This window comes from Ambystoma mexicanum, chromosome 2q (assembly GCF_040938575.1).
Source record: "Ambystoma mexicanum isolate Mex_15411 chromosome 2q, UKY_AmexF1_1, whole genome shotgun sequence".
Lineage (NCBI taxonomy): Eukaryota > Metazoa > Chordata > Amphibia > Caudata > Ambystomatidae > Ambystoma > Ambystoma mexicanum.
Window position 1 is genome coordinate 707,228,520 of NC_090924.1, and position 17,592 is coordinate 707,246,111.

Consider the following 17,592-nt stretch of genomic DNA (forward strand, 5'->3'; position numbering starts at 1 on the left):
TGAGAGAGACTGGCCTGTCGTGTTTTACATTGATGAATATTGTGGTTTTATGATGTTGAATAAATCTAACCTGTTTATCAAATCTAGTCTTAAACCATGTGTTCTCTAAGTGCTTTTGCTGAGGTAATCAGGTGTTTGAATTCTTTTTTACAGATTCTTTTTCCAATGTATCTCACGTGACACTGCCTGCATGGTTATAGTTTACAGTGGCCCCGGAAGTCAATGATTTATGTGGCTCCCCAACCCCTTGTTTTGTTTTCATATTTCTTAACTGTGGCATAGCATTTTGGACTGGAAAAACCAACATGATTAGGCTCTCACATGGTAATACTGGCATATATTGGTGCATACTCCATGGACATGTATGGGCACAGCCAGCATGAACATGTTTTTATACTGGCATATATTGTGGGCAAAGGCATCATGAAAAGAAGTGTGCAATGTTGGTGTATTGTTGCATCTATTGGAATTGTATGACTTACCCTACAAAACCGATTGCAAACTATGGGCCTCATTAAGAGTTTGGAGGTAGCCATGGCGCTATTGGCGCCATGGCTACCTCTAAACTCGTGTCTGGGTTCTCTGAATGGGGACTTACTGGGTCATTCCAACCTTGCAGGGCCCGGTAAGTCCCCATTCAGAAAACCATTCCCCATTCCCATTCGAGCCCCCATAGGGCTCAATGGGAATGGGGAGGGAGCTAATAACGGGCCCACAAATAGAGGGCCCGTTATTAGCTCCCTGGTCCCTTAGCGGGTCCCGCTAAGGTCGGCTGGTAAAACCAGCCGTCCTTAGCGGGACCCGCTAAGGGACCTCGGAATGTGGCGGTAAGGGGTTAAGGGCACCGGCATCCTTACCTGTGCTGTTAAACCCTTACCACCGCACTCGTAATGAGGCCCTATGTCTTTTTACCCTAATTTCACTGAACATGTACTGAAATTGCATGATTTTAAGCCAATATTTAAAAAATGTTCTTTAATGGGGAGAATACCCCCAACCCCCAAAAAACGTTGTTGGTTTAGGCCCCCTCACCACGCTAAATTGCACCTCATATTCAGGGGGAATATTTACGCTCCTCCAATAAAAACATTAATTTGAACCCACTGTAGTTTACCCTCGCCACTTCCGTTATTTCCATCTGCAATATAGCACCACTTGAGCAAAAAACACAGAAATACAATGTAGCCAACATTATTAATTTCCACAAGTGTGCAGTTTATTGGATGCACTCAGAGGTGCGAAAAAAAACGAACACTATTGCCATCATGCGAATTCTCATAGTGTAATTAATATTAATGATGTGGACTGCATTTCCCTTCAGCTCACACCCTAGTGACCAGGATAAGGGCCTCCTTTCACGCTTAATGAATGCTACCCAACTGCGACTTGATTAGCCAGCGGAACAAACGTGTCTCTGTGCTGTGCATTTTCAGGCGGAAGGATACGTCATTGGCAGCTGCATCAAACACATCCCGATCGCAGGAAGAGACGTCACGTATTTCATCCAGCAGCTTCTGAGGGAGCGGGAAGCGGGGATTCCACCCGAGCAATCGCTGGAGACCGCAAAGGCCATCAAGGTAAACGCGAGGACGAGTTGGACTAGAAAGTAGCAGCATGCCGCCTGTAAAGCTACTGGCTAGCACACACCTGCATGCCTAATTTCCTATGACTATTTTACACCCGTTTCGCCCCCGTTCCAACATATGACTAGCACCAAAGTGGAATAAGTATGTATACGCTTGGGATCTTTTCGGAGAAGCACGACGACTATTTTACATAGGGATTATCCGTGTTGTTTTTTCTTATTTCATTATGTGGGATCGTTGAATTTTTGTATAGTGCATGGGTGCTTTCGTTACTGTGTCATGTAGTATTTATTTTTTTGTCACCCGTTTTCTTTATTAGCGCGTGAGCATGCCCCACTTTGACAGTGCAGTGTGGACCCTCTTTAGCGGATGGCTTGCAACTCTTGGGGTGTGTTCGCCCTCTCTGACTTGAAACCCTCTCAGTACTGGAAACAGCCTAGTTAGTCCCTATACTTGGCTGAGAACAGGGCTGCGGCGATATCTTTAAATCTCATTACTCAGCTGCTGGTGCGAATTATGGCAGCAGTACTTGATCCATTTGCTCAGTGGTAAATACCTAAAAAGGGATAAATACACTGCAGTGTAGGACTGAAACCAATGATGCTGGCATCATTAGTCTGAAATTAGTTAGACTAGCATTTTGGAAACTAACCCAAGGCAATGATGAGTGCTAACAGTATTGCTGACAATTAGGCCATTGTCAGTTTCCGGCGGCCTAAGCAGGCCAGACCACATATTTACTGTCAGTTCTGTTGACACATTTTAACTTGAGTATTTTAGGAAATGTTCTTTCAGCCAACCTCAGCTTCCCAAAAGACAATTATCACACGAAGAGGTTTTCCAAAGAAGAGGGGGGATCATCACTGAAATATTTGAAGATCAAACATTGATCTGAAAGAACAGTAATGGGTGTAAGTGGACCCTGACTTATGACATTTGCTAGAGTTTCTTGAGGGCCCTGCATATTGCTGAATTCGCCACCCTAGGGATGAAGGAGAGAATTATTTTTCGTTTCCACATGGCAAAGATAGAGTCACTGATGTCATAGGATCTGAGGAAATACAGAGTGAACCCTACAATATTTAGTATCTGCTTAGAAGTCATGGTCTCTCTGACAAGAAGTGGAGTCGGGAGGGGTGCATTTGATTTCTGAGGCGTGTTCCTGCTCAATTATCAAGGCATCCATTTTATTTGGAGCTATTTTGTTGCATCCAGTCATTGATTTTGTTCAGGCATGTTTGATAATTTCATGGCTAGACCCTTATCCTCACATGCTGAAAAGGTAACTGAATGTTGTCAGCATAGGATTTCGGGCCACCTCTAGATTGTCTGAGTAGATAAGTGGGGCCATACAAGTGTTAAACATGGCAGACGATGAGGAGGATCCCTGGGGGCAAGAAGACAAGCATGCTTCTGACCTGAGCTCCACAGTAAGGTTGACTCTAGAGTGGTGGGTGAAGCATGCAATCACAGAAGCATGAATGCTGTTGCCATAACCCCCACTCCCAAAAGTAATTACAATGGACCAATCGCCATAGACCCCGGGGGAAGCAGATAGTGACAGAAACAGCTGCACTGGATCCAAGCTGCGGAATAAAAATACACAATTATTGTCATGTTTGTGGGTGTGTCATTATGGATTTATAAGGCTTATTTTGCCAAATGACAACTTTGCTAACTTTATTTTGTCATTTTGACCTCTTTTCTTTAACCACAGAAAGCGGGAGAGGAATCCCCGCAAACCCCATTTCCACCTCCCCTCTATATACCTTATCCATATTTACCATCTGTGGTAAAAAAGAGGTAAAACATTTGGCAAGAAGTGCATTTGGGAAAAGAGACCATTCGCATACTGTCAGCATAACCTCACTAACTTGATCGTGTAGCTTTTTGCCACCCACCTAGCTCGTTACAGTGTACTTAACTAACTGTATCAGTAATTATGTTTACGATTTGGGTCCAGTGATCTAGTTGTATTAAGTTTTATGGTATGGTAATGTTTATTTATAAAGCGCCTATACACATGCAAGTGTTTCAAAGCGCTCAAGGAGGTTGGGAACAAGGGGAAAACCAACAGTCGCTCAGAGCCCTTGACATTCTGAGACGATAATAGTCTGCACAGGCAGAGGAAGTGCATGTAATACATTTAACATTTGAGACACAGCAAATAGGCCTGAGTGCCGATTCTGCAGTTTTAACAAGGGTATTTTGCTATTATACTTAAATGACTTCCCCTAAGCTGCATCATTTCATGTTCTCTGTTTGTTCCTTGATAGTGTTCCCTATTGGTGGGTTACTATTGCATTGCATCCTGGCATGAGCACTTAAAAGCATGTTATTAGTTACATATGATTACGCTTATTGTCACAGCATGCAATACAACTCAGCACTAATCATTTACCTTCTGTGATGAATTCATATTATAAGTGGCCTTATTGTTTCCCCCCAAATACACACAAACAACTGAATTGCCAGACAGGGGTCATCATCACTGAGAGCCAAAAGAAAGAGAGAAAGCGGAAACCTGCTGCAGACCTCCCACCGTCTTCCTCTCCTCCTCCACTTCGTCTTAAAATCTTCTCTTCTCATAGTAGCACATTCTCGGTCTGCCCTTCTTCAGCTGTTTTAACTCTCTTTCATTCTCCACTCCCTCCCGCTTCAACGTCTTCACTTCTCTCCTCCAATGCCTCCAACCTTGCCTGTTGTCTCCCCTCCTCCTTGATGTTCACCTTCTCAGACCTCATTTGTCCTTTCTGCGTCTAGTTGATGTTCCACTTATCCAAGCTTGTAAGCTCCTTCCACAACCTTTCCTCCTCCTCAGCTCCTATGAACCTCCACCTCCTTCTGCATCTTCATCTTCTTCGTCTCCTTCTGCACATTCAATTCCTTCTGCTCCCCACCTTTTCCTGAACCTTCAATTCCTTTCCCACATCCACTGCCTCCTTCACCTTCAACGTCAATGTCTTCTGCTCGTCAACCTCTTCACTGCTCGGTGTTCCACTTCTCCAATAGCGTTCCCTTTGGTCTCCCCCCCCCAGAGCTTTTATAGTTACCCAGGACATTCACTGGGCCAAACTATCCAATAATGAGCAGCAGCTGTGGAATGTTATTGTACCTATGTATGTATGTATGGGATTTATAGAAGACAAGGTGCAGTGTTACATGGAGCAATCAGCAAATACAGAGGTGTTCTTTAAAGAGTAAGGTCCTTCCTGAAGTCCAGGGTGGAGGGGGCCAGTGTTATCTGCATTGGTATCTTGCTCCAGAGTCAGGGTGTGTAGCAAGAAAAGGCCTGTTGTCCCCCCTTTCATTTCTTTGTTTCCATCCTGGTGATTTTGTGGTTTATATTTGTTCGTTGGCATCCAGAGATTGTGAGTGCCTTGGTCAGATACAGTGGTCTTTTGGGTGTGACTGCTTTGTCAGTGATGCAAGGTGTCGTGATCCCTGATGTGATTGAATTTTATTGGTTCTGTAATGGGGCATGGTGCAGCCTGCTGGACGACTTTCAGCGGGTTGAAGGTGGCATCTGGGACTCTTGAGATAATTTGCCTGCTCTTGGGATTGGTGGTGCGACTGCAGCATTTTCTGGTCACAGTTGTTATTAGATTTGGCTGATTGTACCCCCTGCCCCCAACCCTCTCTTGTGGCAGAACCAGCCTTAACCTAATGGTCCACCACAGCCTACAAATCTCTCACACCAATGCACTCCCTGCCTGCTGAAACAGTCTCAGCTCACTGATCTTTCTCTAGTTGTGTCAAGCATTTTTGGGCTGCGGATTTCAAGGTTTTGTTCTGTTTAATATCTCTAAAGACACAATACTTACATTTAATGTGGCACTCAACTACACTGGGCCCCCAGCACTGTGGGGGAGACCACAGGATCACCCCTGGAGATCAAAAGAAGAGCCAATAGTCTGTTAACGGCTGATAGGTGTGGCCCACGAGGTGACCTATGACTGGGAGATGAGACTATCACAGCCCAACAAAAAATCTGATCAGGGAGTAAGGAAATACTTGCTTGTAGGAGATGGACAAGAAGTGTATAGCTGGGTGCTATAACCCTGCCACAGAGAAGCAAAGACGCATGTTGGGTGTCATATTCCTATGATTAGAAGGCAGTAAGTGTGATGTTGACTATATCCCTGAGATGTGTGCTGGTTTAGGGAAGCCGTTTTGGGTTTTGAAGGTGGTGCTTTAGATAGGCCCGTACATCGTTTTGACTAAACGTATTCAAGACACTTAGGACATGTTTTCCCTTTTGAGTTTTGATGGAACTCAGCACCCCTATAGGCATCCATTGATTTTTGGTGTATTGAAAGCATATGAATCTGCAGCCTGAGAATATGGCAGGTAGAGCAGGAAGCCTAGTGAAAGTCAGGACCCCAAAACTATATCATTAAACCCATGCTCAGCATTGTTTGTATAGTAAGCAATACACTCTTGAGAATTGACAAGTCTGCGCTGACTCAATCATTTAAAAATGAAACTTTGTATAGTGAGTATGAAGTAACAAAGTCAATATCATACAGCACCAATTAATGTACCTCACTTTGCATTTGTAATTCCCCCAATGCCCGTCCTTCTACTTCACAAAAAGAAAAAAAAGAAAAAAGAAACCTTTGCCATTTTTATTATTTTGAATCCCTTTCCTTTATACCACACACAATATAGACACATAGAAATTAAGTGCAAAACCCTCTGTACTAGAAGAAGCTCTTTGTGAAAACCTTTCCTGTAGTGCCCCAACCCCATTATGGTCATTGTACACGTTGATCTGTTTGTAAGCATGTCTTTTTTTCGGGTGAGGAGGAGGGTCAGCAGCAGCTGGTGGACTGGGAAGAGGCAGAGATAGGGGTCAGCAGAAGGTGGAACAAAAGAAGGCAGAAATGGAGGGGCAGCCAGAGGGAGTACATTGAGTAGAAGATGAGGGTCAGCAGGAGGTGGAACAGGAAGAGTGAGGCATTGAGAGGCAGCAGAAGGGGAAACATAACAAGCTGGATGATGGGCAGCAGGAGGAAGACATTATGGGGCAGCTGGAGAGGTAACATGAGAGGACGAGGAGCCCCAGGCGGTGGAACAGAAGAGGGCAGATGCAAGGTAAGGAGAGGCAGATGAGGGGCAGGAGGATGTGCATGGGCAGGAGTAGGAAGAGGGGCAGGAGGGCAAGGTGCAGCGGCCAGAGGACCAGGGGAAGGAAGAGGCTGAATGAGTGGATGTGTTGGGACAAGGTGGGCTCGATGAGGGGACAAATAAAAGGGTGCTGTCCCACAATGCTCACCTCTGTGCCTCTCCCGGTGTGACAGTATTTTCCCTTGCCTGAACAGAAGGTACATGCAGATGTGTGTGCATTTGTTTGCATGCTTTGCGATAAGGATGTGTGTTGGGACAAAAAGACTAGGCAGTATTCGTTAGGTACAACTGTAATGCATGAAAAAACATTGTAGGCATGTTCCACCTGATACCCTGCTGCCACGGTAACCTTCTTCAGTGGTGTGTAAAAAGCATCTTCCAGCATATCTGTCGTGACTAAATATTGCTTTGCAATAGTACACGGCTGAGTACTGTGTAAAACACCTATTCATCTTCACACCAGCAGTGATCCTAATTATAAAGCTGAAACAGTCACAGTCTGTAAAGTGTACCCCCTTCGCCTCTTTTGGTTACAAGGCCGGGAGCAGACTACATCTTCAGGAGTGTGAGCTGATACAGTTGCAACTCAAACAACAATAGTACGGTGGTACCAAAATAAAAGTACAACATAAGGTTCCTAAAAAAAGGAGGAACTTTAATTAAAACTAGCAATGCAAGCAATAAAGAAAACTACTTAATACTGTAAAGGAAACACAGAGAATGCAGACTTTAAGAATAAAGGGGACTCTGTGTTAATTGGCAGAGGTGCTCAATGATATGCCTTTAAAAGACAACAAAGGGGGACTTAAAAGTCACTAAGGTCCTTCAAGGCAGTCTAGTTGGACAGAACATCTTCAAATACCTTTGGTTTCTTGTCTTTGGGGCTCAACAGCATTCTAGGTGCTCTTTGAGGTGGTGATTCATTTTTCTGAGATGAATCAATGAAGGCAACAGTAATGTCACAGAGGATTGGTCCAAAGCAAGCCTGCTGTATGAGGTCTACTCCAGGCTGTTGCCACAAGTGTCCTTTTCCTCTGACATCATACCCATAGTGGGATGGTCTGCAGGAAGTGGGTAGGGACAGGAAGTATAACGAACCCTAGGAGAAATCAAGATGGTGGAACCTCTTGCTCAGCCTACTTCTCTTCTCTGGCTAATCTAACATTGCCCTCTACCCATATCTGTAGACTTCAGTGGGACTCCAGTGGTCAGCACCATGGTGTTAGAGTCTATGGGCCTCATTACGACCCAGGCGGTAAGTTACCGCCTGGGTCGTACCTTTACCACCATGGCGTAAACTACGTTTACGCCATGGTGGTTGGCGGACTTACCGCCCCATTCCGAGGTTGGCGGGGCGGTAAGTCCCCAATCCCCATTTACCCTTCCCCATTCCCATTTTTGCCCCATAGGGCATAATGGGAGTGGGGAAGGCGTTAATTACGCCACCGTAAATTACGGTGGTAATTACGGTGGCGTAATTAACATCAAGGTCCCTTAGCGCCATGGATTTTAACACCTGCTAAAAGCAGGTGTTAAAACCTCCATGGCGCTAAGGGACCTCGGAATCAGGCGGTAAGGGTCGGCGCTGTTTACGCCGCCGTAAACCCCTTACCGCCTGAGTCGTAATGAGGCCCAATGTGTTATGTCAGTACTGCCTTTGAAGCACCGATTCCCAGGGAATCTCTTGGAGAGGGTTCCTGTGCTCTGGGAGGAAGGTGTTGCCCTTCATCCAAGAGTTTCAGAGGGCAGCTGTCGGCCCATTTCCCCACATGGCCTGCACAGCTAATACACATCCCTGTCATAGCTGAGCAGTTCTCACCTAGTTAACTCTAGTATGACTGCTCTGGCTGTATAACTGTGTGACCCATGTAGCCACCGTGCAATAACGAGGCATGGCTTATATTTACTTTACTTACTTTACTTTACTTTAATGCATTTATATAGTGCGGCCATAGACCCGAAGGCGTGCGGGCACTACATGACAAATATAACAGATAACAAAAAGGAGTATCAATAAGGCAACGCCACAGGAAAATATATTTTAGAAGCATCTCAGGGTCATTTAGTTGAAAAGATAGGTCTTTAATCTTTTCTTAAATAATTCTAGGGAATCAATGGATCTCATCTTTAAAGGAAGAGCATTCCAATCCCTTGGTCCATTAGAAGCGAAGGCTGAATTGGCTACTCTGACAGTGTGGCACTTTGATTCAGACAGAAGGTACAGATCATTCGACCTTAATGTTCTCGCGTTATTTCTTATGGATAGAAGCTGTTGTAAATATCCAGGCATGTTTCCATATCTACACTTGTGTACGATAGTCAGGGTTCGGAATAGAAATCTGGAAGCCACCGGCAACCAGTGGAGCTCACGTCTCGCTGTCGTAACATGGTCTCTATATTTAAGTTTCATGACGGCTCTGATAGCCCCATTTTGACATACTTCCAGCCTGTTACAATCAGACTTATTGATTCCCATAAGGAGGCTAGCGCAGTAATCTGTTTTTGAGCCTACTATTGCTCTCGCAATAGTCTCTGCATTATCCTGTGAAATAAGAGGCCTTAAATGTGTTAAAAGTTTAATGTAGTATGCACATGACGATATAAGACTACTGACATGCTGTTTCATGGTCATATGTTGATCAAAGGTCACTCCCAGAGTTTTCACTTTTTTTAAGGGTTTAATGGATTCTTCTCCCAATTGGAAGTTATCATACTGTGCACCAAGTCTGTTAGTGGTATGTGGTGAACCTATGACAAGCAATTCGGTTTTTGATTTGTTCAGTGCTAGCTTATTGTAGACATCCAAGTTTCAATTAGAGTAAAAACTCTATAAATGGCCATTTCGTCTACACTGTGGGAGCCTGAGAGCGGGATGACACATTGAGTGCCATCCGTGTAGTTGGTGAATATTATGTTTTCATGATCAAGCATTGCGAACAGAGGAGCCGTAAATATATTGTAGAAACAGGGGGAAGTGCAAGCACCCTGCGGAACACCACAAGTTGTTACAATAGACTCAGATTCAGCATTGCTGCAAAAGTCTCTACTATCTCGATTATTGAGAAATGACAGTACCCATTTGCAGGCCAGCGGGGAGAAATTGGCCACTTCACACAACCTGGTGGCCATGATATCGTGGTCCACCAGGTCGAAGGCCGCAGAGAGATCAAGCAGCATGAGCAAAGATGCTTCCTTGTTATCCATACGGGCCATTAATTTAGACTTGAGTTCAAGAAGCACGGTTTCAGTGCCATATCCGACACAAAATCTGGACTGATGGTCGTTTAGGATGGGGTAGGTCTTTAAGTGGTCTGCAATTTGTATATAGGCCACACAGTCAAGAATCTTAAGTAGAAACGCTGTGTTGGTAATGGGTCGATAATCATTTGGCATATCGACTGAGAGCCCTGGCATAACCCATGATTTCTTAAGTTCCTGAGGGACCGCACCGGTAGATATAGAGGTATTGACAAATTGACAGATAGAGGTGATTAAGGAAGGGGCACAGGTCTTAATTATCATAGTATTATGGATGTCATTTTTGCTTCTTGTGGGCTTTAGTTGGTTAATAATAGTTTCTAAGTCCTTATCTGTTATAAGTGATAGATTAAAAGTTGGGATGGTCGGTGATCTATGAAAGGACCAATCCGCAGATATAGCCTTGGTGCAGTTTAAATTATTACTTTTCTCCAATATATTTTCCTTGATGGTATCTATTTTTTTATGCATAGCTTGTTGCATAACGTTGCACTAGGGGACATCATCCGAGATAGATCTATCTGGAGTGGTGTGGTTAGTTCTTTCTTGTTCCTTCAAGATGTGAAAGAGCTCTTTAGTGTTGTGCTGTGAATTCTGTCATTAAAGAAGCTAGATTTGGCTTTAAGAATAGCCTTTTTGTAAGTAGAGACAGAGGCTTTGTATTTGTTGAGAAGCAGTGATGTACTATGCTTCTTCCATAAATGGTAGGATTTAGTGGTTAGTGATTTCAGAGATTGAAGCTCCGAAGTATACCATAAGTTATGTTTAGTTTCATTTTTAATCATTTTTATTTTTATAGGTGCTAGAGTGCTAGCAACACTTTCTGGGTTGGAGGAAATCCTATTTGCTAGGTTTTCCGGAGTATCAGTTATAGGATCAATTATAGTGTTGAAAATGTAGGTTCCGGTGCGGTATTTTAGTGAGATTCTGACATTTAAGTTTGATGGGAAAATCTACAATAATATCAAAATTCAAGAAAAAATTATCCGACTAGGGACATGGAGATACTAATATATTGTTGATGTTGGTTTCATGACTACCTACCCAGTCTAAAGTGTGGCCCAGGCTATGTGTGGACTCTTGAATACGTTGTATAAAGCCTAAATCCTGCAGACCTTCTTGCATTTCAAGGGCAGTTTTATCTTCCTTATGGTTAAACCATAGATTGAAGTCTGCCAAAAGCAAATATTCTGTGTTTGCTTTAACAGAGGCAAGTAAAAAAAGTTGAAAGTCACTCGTTATATGGGGTGGTTTATATAACAGGAGAATGTTTAGCGTGCTCCCTGCGCTCAAACTAGTTTTAATGCAGAGAGAATCCACACCATCCATTAAAAATTCTCTACTTTCCCAGATGTTGCGAGCTAATTTATGTATAATGGCAACCCCCCACCCTTGCCATCTTTTCTATCGCATCTAAACATTCCATATCCTAATGGAATGGCTAAGTTGAGCGAAGGACCAGCTGCTAAATGTGCCCAATTCTCAGTGATCGCGCATATATCTATGTCCTGCTCCTCAATGTGAGTGGCAATCTCCACTGCATGTTTTACAGTTGTACCTGCCATAAGGCTGACGAGCATATACAATTTTTACAATTTGAATCTGGGGACTAGACAAGTAAAAAGCCACCAGTGTCTGTTGTTAGCATCTGTTAAGAATGCACTTGCAATCTTTGGACCTGTTGCTGGAGGAGACTGGAGACTGTCTCACAAAGACACATGTAGTGTACTATAATTGTGACATGGGGTGTTATGAAAGTGTGCTCCTATTAGCATATTTCCCTTTCAGAAACAGAATTACCTGCATAATTTGTTTACTAAAAATCAAAAAAGCAAAACTTTTCACACTCTTGCTGATGGAATTCCGTCACATCTGGACAAGCATGCTGTATCCCACAATGACGTACAGCACAGCAGAATTTAGAAAAGGCTCAACCACAGACAAATACACTGTTAACTGTGTTCCCTTGGTTGGCTGTTATTGGCATCTCATCATGATAAAACAGGTACACCTCACCCAAACCAGCAGTCATTCGTTGGATTTAGCCATTTCACAACCATAAACCACAATAAAACAACCCCATCCACGTTTTACTGTGTAACTTGAAGCAGAGAACATGGACCTGATTTACAAAAGCATTTTACAAGGGCACACTACAACTGAAAAGCCTTTTGTAGATCAGGCTCCAAGTCTTCATCCTCAGAGTAGTTCTTTTGGCTGTGGCTAGATAGATTGCCACAGTCTGTTTCAACGTAGTGCCAGTTCATTTTAATTCATGTTAATTATTCTACATGGGGCACTGCCAGTCTTCTACTGCAGCAAGATACAATAGCCCAGGGAACAGAAAAGACTTGCTTAGAATGTTCACTGGCCGAGATTCTATGGCCTGACCGACCGCTTACTGAACCAGTACTGTAGTGGATCATCTTCCTTACTCATTGGACATGCGTCAGGTAGATATGAATCCACCATCTGAATTGCTGCAGGTCTGAAATATGTTCTTTTAGATCCATACATATTCTCTATACTCAATTGAATGAATATTGTACCTCACAGGCTCCTCATCTCCAGCTTATCATTATAGTCAGTTGTGTTCACAGGAGAAGGGTCAAAGTGGGTCAATTGGTGTAGGCGACAATGGAAATGTATACTCTGATGATGAAGAAGACTCTTCTTGAGATCGCTGGTGCTTTGAGTAAGTAGGTTGTTGCATTGACTTCCAGACCCTGTGTCAGACTCTGCCAGCCTCTGCTGGATTGTCTGAGTTCTTATACATCTAAAAGTTAGCCTCTTTGAGCTTGAAGCATTTGATCACCAAACAAGGCTAGGTGGTAATGTGTGTTATATTTTATTGGGAGTATGTAGAGATCCAGTTGAGAGCACACCCCCTCACCAGCTGCACTGTATCCACCTCACTAGCCAAAAGTATATGCCCTTATCATGTTGAATAGGTTGAGTTCTAGCAGGTACATCAGTGGCAGTACCTCATTAAGTGATGCTCTGTTCAGGTTAACACACTTGGTAGCCTCCTCAAAAAGCCATGAGTTGATATGATATGATATGATATGTAGTGGCAGTTATATCGCGTTTGCACACAAGTGTTTCGAGGCGCGACAAGACAAGGAGGGGGAAACAATGGAAGGACAAAATAACAATCTTACTAGGCCTTGTATCATTCAGATCGCGCAAGTGCAGGAATTGGGAAGGGGAGAAGTGCTGGGGGGAGGGGAAGGGAGAAGTGCAGTTAACCCACAAGTGCAGCCAGCAGTCATAAGTGCAGCGGGAAGAGACTGTAGAGTTGCAGATACAGACCCATAAGTGCTGGGGAGCCCAAGGGCAACTGGACATGCAGGAGCTTGGGCCCGAGTTCAGAGGGTGACCAAGTAACAAGTGTGCGGAGCAGTCCGGTGCCTCAGCAGGGGAGAGGAAGAGAGAAAGTGGAAGCGCAAAGGATAGTCTTGAGTTGCTACTGTAACCAGAGGTGGTTCTGCTCAACTTTTAGAGAGGCACAGAGGCTGTTCCAGAGGGAGGCCCCAGCCGAGGAGATAGATCTGCCCCCAACTCTCCACTTGCAAAAGCGTCTGACCCTCAGAGATTCGGAGGTGGATGAGTTGAGAGCTCGAGAAGGAAGATGTTTTGGAAGAGAATGTTGGAGGTAGATCGGTCCCAGGCCCCAAAAAGCCTTGTGGATGATCCAGAGTTTCTTGAACTTGATCCTTGCAGCCACAGGGAGCCAGTGAAGAGATTTCAGAGCTGGAGAGATATGATCACTGGGCTTGAGGCCAAGGACAAGTCTTGCAGTCCTGTTCTGGATAAGTTGTAAAGGTTGAAGAGTAGAGACAGGAAGATTATGCACATAAAAGCATCAGCTAACAGCTGCCACTGTGTTGGTGTAAAGTACACCCTATTAAATGCATGGCTGGAACTTTTTCAATAATCAGTGATGGCCTTCCATTTTTCACTTTTCCGGTCCAACACTTGCCAAGTATAATTCCTACGGTTGGCAATTGCAGTGTTTAGGTTTGGCAGGGTCAACTTGTTGCACACCTGCCATTGGTGCACCACATTCCTTGCCCCGTAAGACTGGCTGAGGTTCACACTGATCTTCTGGGCCATTGCAATCATGTCCTTAATTACGGGAAGGTAACAATGAAATATGTCACCACAAAGAGAAGGACATACCGAAAGGCATGAACATGCATAGTCTTACCAATTCATAGGACAGCAAGGATATTCAACCCGTTGTCAGCACCAGCAAATCACATTTGTTGGTGTCATGGCTTTGCTAGTGTGCCACAATTTCCTCTACTTTCTTCCAGATGTCAACTCCACTGCGTTCTCTGCTTTAAAATCCTTGCGTATGAAAAGTGGCCAGGGGCCTGACTGCATGTCTGCATTGTCTCGGGAGGATAGCTCAGTGACAACGTGCTCGCCTTGGAAGCAAGACGACATGGTCCAACACAGGTTCGTTCCCTGGGTCCGCGCTTACAAACCTCTGGGTATTAAGCGGTTATAAAAAACCTATCATATCATATCATATCATATCATATCATATCATATCATATCATATCATATCATATGCTTGCTGCCCTCTAGGAAAACTGAGAGCTTGAGACCCCTATTGTTGGCTGCCAGGGGAAAGAAAGGTAAACCAGTGTGCAGGAAAATCTCTGAAGTCAGTGCTCTATCCACTAGCCTGCAGGTCCATGGTGAAGTGTTCTTTCTGCCTCTCGGACTGATCTATATTTGCCCCACAACTTTGGAATAGCCTTGCATGAAAAGCAGTTTTGACTTGTAATATCCTAGTGGCATCGACTTTACTCATGAACCAGCAGAAACCAGGGTTTTCGATGAAACAATACAGCAAGAGACCAGAAACCGTTACTGACAGGTTAGTGTTAGGCAAGCGTACTCTGTCATGTATCTGACACATTTTCTGTCTGTGCTTAAAGGATTCCATCACAACTCACCTGGTGCGTAGGGGTAGTATTTCTATAGGGAACAGAGCAGGGGCTTGGCATCTAGAATGTTGATTCAAAAGAAATATTCTGTGGGATGACAGTATGGGATAGAGGTGTATTGCTGATTGGCTGTTGGTGGGAGGACTGCAGTTGAGTTCTTGTGTGTTTATCCCACTGATTTGCATGGTTCCAAAACATATTGGAATGCAAAGATGTGGTCTTCAAGTTAGTGGTCTTTAATAAAAGGCATTAATGCAGAATAATGGGAAACACCCTTACCACGTAAAAGCTGGTGAGAAAATTGCCCGGGGAATCTTAGAAGCAGTCCTCTTTCCTCAAACCATAAATGTTCAGGAACAAGAACTTACAGAGAGGGGAACCAAGGGTTTTGGCGAGGCTGATGAAGAAACCCATCTCATTCTAATCCCAAAAACTACTGTAGAAGAGACAGAAATCATTTCTGACCTATCTTTCTCTCAGTGAAAATACTCTATTCTGTCAGAAGCCTTCTACGAAGTAGTATCTGAAGAGGAAGGAAGGTCTGAAGACGGGCCTTTTTTTTTTCTAAAACACAGTCTGTTGTACAGCGGAGACCTTATCACAGGCAGGGTAATCAAGATCCAGATTCTTGTATCTAGAAGTCATAGAAGGGTTCTTCTTGAGTTAGCTCACACCCATTTGCCTTCGGGGCACTTGTGAACAGCCAAATACAGGGGCAGATTATCAACAGGTTTCACTGGCCTGGGGTTTACGCTGATGTTAAGAACTTCAGAGCTACCTGTCCTCTATGCCAGAAAACAATTCCACACTCCCTTCGACCCAAAGCACTACAACCCCTCCTGATAATAGAGGTGCCATTCTCTAGAATTGGTATGTATATCATGGGCCCATTGGAGCTCTCCAAGCAAGGGAACAAGTATATTCTAGTAATTCTACATTATGCAACCCGGTATCCAGAAGCCTTCCTATTGAGAAATAATACATCACAGCAGATTCTTAAACACCTCATTCTTTTTCTGTCATGGTTAGGTTTCCCAAAAATAAAGGAGTACCTTTATCTCTAGGTTGATGGTGGGGGTAAAGGAGATCCTTCAGGTAAAGACCCTACACACCTCTGTGTGCCATCCTCAGATAGACTGCTTAGTGGAACATTTTAATAAAACCTTGCAAAACTTTTTGAAAAGCTAGTGGAAGTTGAAGGATGAAACTGAGACACAATGATCCCGTGGGCCCCTTTTGTACCCCAGGCCTCTTTAGGTTTTTCTGTTTTTGAGCTCTGTAATGGACGCGACTCCAGAGATGTATTAGACATGCTCCAGGAGACTGGGAGGAAAGGGAAGAGGCAGACATACCTATGTCCCAAACAGCCCAAAGGCATAAAGAGCACATGTCTATCGTGCGGGACCCAGTCCAAAAACATCTGGAACAGGCCCAAGAAAGCCAAAAATGGTCATTATGATAGAAAAACAATATCAAAATCCTTTTCTACTGGGCAGAACGTCTTGGTTCACTTACCCACCTCAGAGCACAAAATGCTTTCGCAGTGGTATGGACCATATGAAGTCTTTGAAAAAACAGCTCCTTATTATTATAAGTTAGCTCAACCAGACAGAAAACGTACGACTCAGATATACCACATCAAACTCCGAAAGGAGTGGAAGGAGGGCCTGGTAGAATCTTCCTCTGTCCTAATGGCCACCTTATTATCAGAGGAAAAGACTGAGTATAGTCTGGTTCCCTCTGTCTGATCTCCCCGAGTGACAAGAACACGGCATCCAGGACTTACTGGATCAGTTCCCAGATGCATTGAGTAATGAACCCGGGTGAATGAAAGGTGTTAAACACTAAATTTGCACACCCCCAGGCAAAGAAATTAATCTGAGGCCTTATTGAATTCCAGAAGCAAGGTTCTCCAGGAGGTAGAGAAAATGTTAGAAGCTGACACAAGTGAACTGTCACAGAGTCTGTGGTCATCTCCAATAGTCCTTGTGGCTAAGTCTGATCACTCGTGGAGGTTTTGTATAGACTTCTGCAAGTTGAATGCCATGTCCCAGTTTGACAATTATCTGTTGCCTCGGATTGACAACCTCAATGATCGACTATGATCAGCTGTCTACATCTCCACGATTGATTCAACCAAGGGCTATTGGAAGGTGCCACTGAACCCCTCAGATAAATAAAAGATGGCCTACCCCACCCTCAGATGATTATTTCATTTTAAAATCCTTCCCTTCTGACTTCATAGAGCCCCAGCAACCTTCTAGTGGCTAATGGACCAGATACTGCCACCATTTTCCCATTTCTGTGGCTCATATCTGGACAATATAATAAATCATTGCAAAACTTGAGGGAGCGCATGTTTCACTTTATGAGATCACCTGTGCTTTGTGGCAAGCCATCCTTACCACTGATCCCAAAAAGTGCAATTTAGCCCAGTCAGCAGTAAAGTATTTAGGCTTTTTCATGGGTAATGGGCTATCCCCATTGGAACCCCAATTGGAAAAAGACAGGACTGTACAGGGAAAACCTCCACGAAGACCAAAAGTTACCTACAGGGCTTTTTGGGCTTGCCGGGTATTACCAAAGGTTTATGCCTTTCTACTCGGCCATAACATCTTGCCTCACTGATAAACAGAAAAATTTAGAGCCTCAAAAAC

The 17,592-nt window shown here is 44.0% G+C and overlaps 1 protein-coding gene across 4 annotated transcripts in view; it reads left to right on the forward strand.

Annotated features, from left to right (window-relative positions):
- Nucleotides 1-17,592, forward strand: part of ACTR3B (actin related protein 3B) — a 932,787-nt gene that overhangs the window by 510,886 nt on the left and 404,309 nt on the right. For 3 of the 4 annotated variants that reach the window (XM_069647930.1, XM_069647932.1, XM_069647929.1), the window contains one exon: nt 1,434-1,577. The exons of the other annotated variant lie outside the window; for it this stretch is intronic. In XM_069647930.1, coding sequence (XP_069504031.1) covers nt 1,434-1,577 — 144 coding nt within the window. The remainder of the gene's footprint in view (nt 1-1,433; nt 1,578-17,592) is intronic. 4 annotated transcript variants of the gene reach the window in all.